The 8920-nt window shown below is 36.2% G+C and overlaps 2 protein-coding genes across 6 annotated transcripts; one reads left to right on the top strand and one right to left on the bottom strand.

Annotated features, from left to right (window-relative positions):
• Positions 1-209: 209 nt before the first annotated feature.
• On the top strand, positions 210-3017 carry LOC140969820 (uncharacterized). Of its 5 annotated transcripts, none has more exons than XM_073431332.1 (2): positions 210-447; positions 1655-3017. In XM_073431332.1, exon 2 carries the CDS (start codon positions 1667-1669, stop codon positions 2753-2755), a length of 1089 nt encoding a protein of 362 aa, XP_073287433.1. In that variant the 5' UTR covers positions 210-447; positions 1655-1666; the 3' UTR covers positions 2756-3017. The 5 variants fall into 5 exon arrangements, with proteins under 5 accessions (XP_073287433.1, XP_073287414.1, XP_073287424.1 ...); XM_073431313.1 differs by having other exon boundaries at positions 1349-3017; XM_073431323.1 differs by having other exon boundaries at positions 1344-3017.
• A 944-nt stretch (positions 3018-3961) lies between these two features.
• Positions 3962-8276, bottom strand: LOC140969804 (uncharacterized). The gene is made up of 5 exons (XM_073431276.1): positions 7939-8276; positions 5755-6691; positions 5532-5627; positions 4635-4771; positions 3962-4297 (listed from the first exon to the last, which is right to left on the bottom strand). The coding sequence occupies exons 1-5, from the start codon at positions 8163-8165 to the stop codon at positions 4138-4140; spliced, it is 1557 nt and encodes a 518-aa protein (XP_073287377.1). The 5' UTR covers positions 8166-8276; the 3' UTR covers positions 3962-4137.
• Between the last annotated feature and the right edge of the window lie 644 nt (positions 8277-8920).

The following is an 8920-nucleotide window of genomic DNA, read 5'->3' as shown; positions in this document are numbered from 1 at the left end:
TTATATTAGCCTGTATATTCTGATTTTCGAAATTTTAGACATTGTTTTATGTGATTGTTAATTCGAAAAAAAATATATGTTAATATTATATTTACATCACATCAAAATTAGAATTGAAATTGGACGACATAAATAATTTAAATAAAAAATATATATATAAAAGAGTAAGTTTTCCATTTTGCTTAAAATAAGATGTCGAGCATCCCAAACAGAGCCTTATGTGGCACGCTTTCGATATTGTTCTCTAATCCTTTCTTTAGCTGTCCTCTGTTTCTCAATAAAATTCTTCTCTCTTTTCGATTTCTTTGAATTTTACAGGAAATTTTGGGAAATGGCAGCGGTACAATTTCCTTCGATCTCTCCGCTATAATTTTCCATTTGAGGCCCAATTTTTCCCGATCTAAAATTTGTCATCCACCGATTCTCCATATCCAAGCTAACCCTTTGGTAAGATGTTCTTATTTTTGGATAATATATTTGATTTTTATTGAGGAGCTTGGATGTAATGTATGATTGAAGTTGTTCGGAGGCACGTGGTTAGGTGCCCTTATCGTTGTTGATTTGATTTTTTTAATGGTTCCCATCCAGCTTTACAATTTTGCCCATATTTAATTGAAAAGATAGTTCATTTTGGTCACGGGGTTGAGATTTTTGTATCATTGATATCTAATTTATCAAATTTTCTTATCTGTTGCCTTGCGTGATTCTTTGCTTGTAGCACGTTGTTTCGTGTTCTGGATGGCTTCTTAACATGCTATCCCAATCTTTCAAGTGTTAAGTATATGACTGTGCAGCGCACTTATCTGTGTATTTGGGAGCATTTTTTGTTCTCTGCCAATAATCCGGATTGGGTTCCATTATAACTACAAAGTGGGTGTTTGTCTTCTTTGCTTTTGATCAACTTTGAATATTTATTCGCTGGTTATCAGTTGAGTAATATTTGCGTAATGATTTTAGGTAAAATTTTGATGCCTATACTAAATATTACTGTTCTGTATTTTTATTGCTTATGCTATAATAACTGTTGGCTCCAGTTTTGTTTAGCTTGGTTGATGTGCCTGATGTTGGCACAATGCCTGCTTTGATCTTCTGGTTTGAATGAGTCTGTGTATATGGTTATCGATTTTTTATATTTTTCAACATCCACATCCTTTTCGATCGGAACAACTACAGCTTCAAGATTTGCCGCGTGGTTCTGTAGTTATATATCATCTTTGACATATGAAACTCGACTTATATTTTGGCTTTTCTATTTCTCTCTCTTGAGCATACCATTACATTACTCCTAGCCCTCTTTTGTTCTTTTCTTTAATTTTTTTCTGAGACAGCTATTTGTTGGCTAGGTTAGTCCTAATGGTTTGATGATGTACTAGAAGATGCATAAAAGAAAACACGACTCTGATTCTTTGTGCTGGTGCATATTTTTCTTGAAAACCTCAGCTAGACTAAATACTTGTCCAATCTTGGACAATATAAGGTTTGCATACTGCCTTATTAATAATTGGAAAGCAAACCGAATCAAAATTAGATTATCAAAGAGAATTACAAATCATTTCCTCTTTGTGGTATTCAGTGCTGAGTTACTTGACTAATATCTTACGTCCATAAAACTATTCTTAAAAACACAACGATTCTTTTCAACGCCGTTGTGCAGATAAATTAGAAAATGGCAAAAGGCACCAGGGGAAGACGGGGAATCACCTCAAGACAGTGCAGACCAAAGCCATACCCCATGCCAAATTATGATCAAACCGAGGGAATTCATCAGAAGAATTGCTCCAAAAGCATTGCAAAGAACTGGAAAGGTGCTAGGTGTTCTGTGTGCATGGAGTGTCCTCACAATGCTGTTCTTCTCTTGTGTTCCTCCCACGACAAAGGTTGCCATCCCTACATGTGTGGGACAAGCTTCCGCTATTCCAACTGCCTCGACCAGTACAAGAACGCATACTCGAAAGTAGCTTCTACTGACATCTGTCCTCTTCAAAATTCTTTTGATGATCCAGATTTGGCTCCTCTATCTGGCAGGTCTATCAAGAATTGTGATGCCATGGAGCTTGCATGCCCACTGTGTAGGGGTCAAGTAAAGGGATGGACTGTCGTGGAGCCTGCACGAGAATATTTCAACTCCAAGAAACGAAATTGCATGCAGGATAACTGCTCGTTTGTTGGAACATACAAAGAGCTGAGGAAACATATGAGGGCGGATCACCCTTCTGCGAAGCCCCGTGAAGTCGATCCAGCTCTGGAAAAGAAGTGGAGTAGGCTGGAGCGTGAGCGAGAAAGGGATGATGTGATTAGCACCATAAGGTCATCTATGCCAGGGGCAGTGTTTTTTTGTGATTATGTGATTGAGGGAAACCACTATGGTTCCGATTCAGACGATGAGAGTTTTGACGCAGATGCCACGGATCAGAATGGGGGTTTTGAAGTGAGAGTTGACCGGGATTTTATGTCTCTGTTTCTTCTCTTGCAGGCATTTGGTTATCCAGATAATGGTGGGCCTTATAGGGGTGTGAGGCGAGATGAAAGAGACTCTAACCGCACAGTAGGTAGAGGTGTCCAGAGAATGAATCGTGATCGCACTGGAGGTGGTTTTGATTCCTCTGATCCAGATGGTGATAACAATGATGGCAATGAAGGTGATGGAAACAATGATACGCCACTGGCTGGTCATCTGCGTCATCAAAGTGGCTTCATCGTGAGGCGTACAGAGAGGAGGAGAAGCCGTCGAGAGCCAAATGAAGACCGTAGATAGGTAGTGATGCTGTTGCATAGAGTTTGGATTGCAAAATTAAAATATCATATGGCCTTGTTACAAGAGTAAAAGGGCTTGACTGTACTTTTAACATTTCCCTGCACACTTCTCATTGACATCCATACATTTGGGGGTTGTATGATAGGATAGCTCAGGAATGTGGGGGGTAAATAATTACTTGTTTGATTTCATTTTTTATTGTACTATCCGCATTTATTGCGTTGTATTTCTTACTATTGACATTTTTATGTGAATTCACTAATGGAAGATGTCATTTTACTGGTCCATATCTTATTTTATGTATATTTAAACTCTGTTATGAGAGAGACATCAATCTCCTTGAATGCAAGAATTCTTTCCTTCAGGCTTGTGATGATGCTTACAGATTTTTGTTGGTGTCTCATAATATTGAGAACCTCTGAATAGTTTTATTTTCTTGTTCAAGTCCGTCCTTTTTTTCAGCAATGTCTTTCTTATTTCTACTATTTACCCCATGAGGCTGTTTAGGATCTCTGGAAATATTTTTCCTTTTAATAGTGTCTAAGAATAATTAATAGGTATATAGTTCGACTATGGGAGCATCTGTTCGTGGAGGAACAATACCCATGCTATAAACCGACACAATGGTCAATGTTTGTATTTGTCTTATTTCCTCGATCTCTAAAATATTATCACTTCATTTTCAATTCTTTTCCCAAAAAATACATATGCACTGATTTCTGCACTCCCCGTTGTAAAAAGCTTTACATTCGATTCAACTTTTCACCAATTCCAGAAAAAACTTGATTAAATCAAACATACTAGGTTTAAATATTCAAAATAATGACCATTTACACAAACGTTTAAAACATAATTTAATATTATTTGCTAAATATCAATCGCAAATTCTATTTTACAAATTTATGTGACATTCCAATTCCCGACAAATCTAATCAATTTTGAGTTTATTCACACCTCTTGTCAAATCCTTTTTAAAAATATTATTGTTCTAAAAATCCAATATTATTAAATAATAAATTTAATTAGAATGGTGATTGCAATTCCATATCCACTCAAATTCTGAGATACCAAATAGAGGATTGATTTGTTATTACTTTTTAATGAGATGATCCTTCTCTTTCCTTTTTTTGGCAAAATTCTACGCGTGGGTGTTGGTGCCTTCAGTTTTTGCAGGACGACATTCGGTATCAAAAGGTGAAGGTGGCATACATGAGAAAATCATGATTTTACAGTGAATTAACATAATTTGGTACACTCATGTCTAATATATAATTTATTTTAAAATTTTCTTTACAGTTCCAAACGAATTTGTATGAACTGTGCCTTTCTGAAGTCCTAAAAAACATGCACATATGTTTTGAAATGCTCTTGCTTTGTTGCTGTCATTCCCTCTTACCCTCTTGTTCTTCTTCTGCATCAGAAGAATCCCCATCTTTTCTGTCTAGGTTGACTAAACCGATACTTCCTTGAGGAGTTTCTTTGACAAGGGATTCAGTTTCTTCTTTGTCATTCCCTTCTTCCTTATTGCCCGAGTACGCGTAACTGGTAGAAGTCATGTGTGTATAATGAGTAATGAGTCACATTGTTTACCAGATAAAACAAGTAGAAAGGGACGCAGAGAAAGTCCGATAACTGTAGGAACCCGAAATTAAATGACTTATTATTTTCTCCACTAAATGAAATATGAAATAGCCTAAGTGCCTAACCTTATCAACTGTGTAACTTAGAATTCAAAAGGAATGTTGCATGTACGTAGAGTGAAAAACTTCAAGAACTCCGATGTAAAAGATAAATTTGCAATGCGGGTCATACTCTTTCTCTCGTTATATATTTCCAGCTAAAAGGAAAAGGCTGCATTAATAAAATATTTAAAAATTACCGCTGAGAGCTTTGTGATGGAGCCCAGAGGAAACAAATAACACAAAGCAAGGCAAATGCAAGAATGTCCCAGAAAGCAGTGATAATCCAGGCACTAACCCACTTCTCGTTGAAGGGGTCTGTTGCCTTGAAGTAAACCTGCAGGAAGTAGAGTCATAGGTTAAGGAGCTGGTCAATACTAGGTGTCAACGCATACACATTGCGTGAGAATAATATTTATGTATATAAAATAATATTTTTATATCATAATTTTAAATTATATAGAATTAATTTAATTTAAATGAAAGGAAAATAACATAAATATAGAAATGTATATAACGTTAAGTATTAAATAATTTGTATCAATTGGTTGGTTGATTGAAAATTAGAGAGAAAAAGGGTTGAGGAGAGAATTAGAAAAAGTGAAATGGCAAAGTTATAAGAGTAATAATGGAATTCTGAAAAAACTTCACCATCAACATCAAATGCTAAGGGTCTCTCACTTAATAGATAGTAATATATATTAATGGCTCCAAAACAAAGTGGTGAAAAAGTCGAAAATAACAAAATGTGGACAATTTTTTTTCGGAGATAATATTGGATGTTTCTAAGAAAGTGATTGTAGGCAAAAAAAATACAACCTAATGTCCGATTTAAGTTGGAGATAAAATATTTTTTTTCTTATTTTAATTCTACATCCTACTCCAATTTTCCTTAATTATATTCTCCACATCCAGGACAGCAGGTCTGGAGGCAGGATAACCCTTGCTAGAGATTGCAAGAACATTTTTTGTTCGATCTTCTTATTCAATATCCAGGTTTCTGAAAATGCGAATGAAAATTGTTCTTCTACAAGTACATAGATTTGAAACTTAGTTACGAGTGGATTGGAAAAGAATAGGTTGAAATAAGAACATACCTCGTATCCGATCCACACAACGGACAAAACAATTGCAACTGCTAAAGCATTTGAAAATTTCCTGTATATCTCCAATTTAATTGAACTTCTTTTAGCCTGAAAACATGGAAGTGTGGTGAGAACATGGTACATGCAGCATAGTAGGGAAGATGACAAAGAACAAAGATCCGGGTTGCGGGTACACAACTCGATCATAAAATGAAGGTGTTAAATGTAACGATACCTGCAGTTCATCTAGTGTTTTGGAAAGAGAAGTGAATATCCACAAAATTAAGAAAGCATCCAGTAAAGCAACAGGAAGGACAAGAAAGACTCTGGCTCGTCCTGCTATGTCATTTATTGTACCCACATACTCAGCAATATTAAGCATTTCCGATGCCAAGAAATAAGTTGTACCAAGGAGAAGCACCTTTGGTGTAAGACCACCAAGCGTGGGCCGGACAACACCAAAGCCCATTGCACCAGAAAGAACAAGAAGACGGGAAATAGTTCTTCTAATGGCTCCAATTGTCACAACCCAGGTTGTGATCCCCACAGGCCTTGTGCCGGTGTTGTTGAAATATGCATAGTCAAGATAGCAAAAAGTCATCTCCAGCAATCCAAGAGCGACGACAGAAGTAATGCAATGTTGCAGCACTAAAACATCTTTCCAGTATTTCACATACTGGAAAAACCAGATGATGCTGAGGATTGCATATGCAACAGCCAAACATACATAGAAGCTCATTAAGGGGGCCATCCGACCAGGTAAGTAGCCATCAGGGTTTTTCCACACCGTCTTCCCAGTCACCCTCATTCCCTTCAGGTTTGAATCGCATGTAATAAAAAATAGGTTGTACATACCAGTCTTTTTAATGTTAATTTCCTTATTATTTTTCACATGGGCAGATAATGAATTTTCTTTAAAATAAACATTGAAAACAACTGGCCAATTATGGTCAGTTTCTGACAGTGTCCTTATAATTTCTCCTTCTTTGCAATCTTCCAGTTTGGCAAGATCAGGGGTGCAACAAATAGATCTCTGTCCCCTGTAAGCAGATCCACCAATTTTATCACGATCAGCTGCCTCAAAAATTACTATTTGAACCAACTTATTACCATCTGCCCTTTTTGTGCCCTTGTCAGCTGTTGTGTCACTCCAAAATGTGATATTCTCAAACCTAAATCGGTTCAAAAGTAATGAATGCAATCATACAAATATCAAAACGAAGATTTAGTAAGAAAGTCTGGTTGTGGAACTTTGCTTTTGCTTTGGAAGACCAAAAAAATCAAATTAGTTAACCCCAGGAACATCCTATAGAGATGGATACACTTTTACAAAGTATATGAACCAAGCAACTGTATTTTGAGGTCGCCGCACAAGCGCAAACACACAGAGAGACGTATATCAAATGACAAAAGAAAGTAAAAAAAAAAAAAAAATATCCGAGCCATGCATTGAGGAATTTTGTAATTTCCTTTCACAATAGGAAAAAGGAAACATAAACTAAGTGCTGAAGTTTCAGAATTCTTTGGATGTCCATACATAGATACCTCAACAATCGATAACACATGAACAAAGCAAAAACCAACGGAACAATGCTTGTGGGTCCATAAACAACATTCACGTACAAAAGATGACAAAAAAATTGAATTTTGTTTCGTAACTCTTCAAGGTGAATGTTCTCAAGTATGAATCCATTCATTTCAGACAAAATGGTATGGAGTTCCAATATCCACGACTTCATCCAGTCTAGACAAAGCAATCCAATCTTTGAACTTTTAGTTCCATTGGAAAAAGGACATCTATTTCTGAATCCAAAATCGAGACATCATAAAAGAACAGCATGATACTGAACTGTCATTCACAACCCTGGGATCCATTACCAGCAGGTAGCACTCAAAATCAATTGAGAGCACGCAAGGTATAGCACATTAAGAAAAAATCGGGTATTAAGTAAGCGAGAGTCATGAGGTTGAAGAAATGTCATTTAGCAAAAACGGCACTTTCAGATTCCACCATCTCTGGGAAGCATGTGACCTCTTTTCAATCACAATGAAATTCAAACACTAAAAAGAATTTCCCTCTGCAAAAGTTCGAACACAAAGAACTTTTCCTCAAGTTCCCAATTGTAGACCTCGACCAGCAAGAACCAGACTTAAACTCAGCTTAATGACAGTAAGCATTCTGTTTCCATTGACTCCGTGCGTTTAGAAAACGTACGCAGAATTTACGGGTATGCATCAAGTAGTGGCTGATTAGAAATTAATGGGAAAATCCACGAGCTTCCTTTCTTCAATGACAGAAAAAACCCACTAAAACTAACGCATCTCAACAATGCAAACAATTTTCAAATGGATCTAAGCAACCACCATCAGTCTCGTGGATTACACGCATGCACACACATATGGGAGAGGAAACATATACCTGATGTAAGAGCGACCCCGCTGACCAGTTGAAACGCGAGACGCAGTGATTCCTTCGCTTCCGCCGGAGAGCAGGTAGGCATTACCGACATCTCGGAATGGATCTCGATCATAGACATGAAGTGATGCTTCAGCTGATCCAGCGGCTAATACCAGTACCAGCACTATTACAGGGAGCAGATAATTGAGAATGGCGCATTGATTTGAAAAGCTGCTGGCGGCAGCCATGCGGCTTAATCGGAGAATTTGGCGGCGAGGTGGTAGACTGAGGAAAGACTGTGGTATCAGTCAGACGCGCTTCCGCGATTTCTGGTGAGACTTCCTAAAAGTGTTTTGAGTATTTTTCGAAAAATTGGTCTTCGGTATCCAGCCGTCGATTTTTTTTGTATTCAATCTCTGGTTACTTTTTTAGTACCACATTTCCACATGAAGTGTACCACATTTTGTACGATATAGTATCACAATTTTGTGGATAGGTAATGAACCCAAAGAAATATTTTGATTGAAGATTTTTCACAAACTTCTCCTAGTTTTTTAAGAAACTATTTTCTTTTTTTTTTATTTGTGATTTGTGTTTAGTATTTATTATAAATGTAAACTTTTTTTTTTTTTGAACAAATCATAAATGTAATATCGTTGAATATGATACTTAATAAAAGTACATTGGCTTATTTAATTTTTATTACAATTATTAGATAGAGATTTTAAAATATAGTAATAATTGTATCTTGTGATTTGGAAGTTGGATGAATAAGTACTTTTAAGAAATATTTATGAATTATATTATTTTCATTCATGTTTCGAGGAAAGTAAAGAAACGTTGGTTTTATTATTGTTACAAAAATTTTATGAAATTTTTGGAAATATTATTTAGAAGTAGATTTCGAATAACGAAATGGGATGACACAAATATGAAATAAATCTTTTGAATGTAGCAATTGTTGTGATTATTCTATATTTCATAGTAACCAAAATATGATAAA

The sequence above is a fragment of the Primulina huaijiensis genome, chromosome 2, assembly GCF_012295235.1.
Source record: "Primulina huaijiensis isolate GDHJ02 chromosome 2, ASM1229523v2, whole genome shotgun sequence".
In the NCBI taxonomy this organism is placed as follows: domain Eukaryota; kingdom Viridiplantae; phylum Streptophyta; class Magnoliopsida; order Lamiales; family Gesneriaceae; genus Primulina; species Primulina huaijiensis.
The sequence above is the reverse complement of the archived record's forward strand: the minus strand, read 5'-3'. Positions and strand labels throughout refer to the sequence as shown.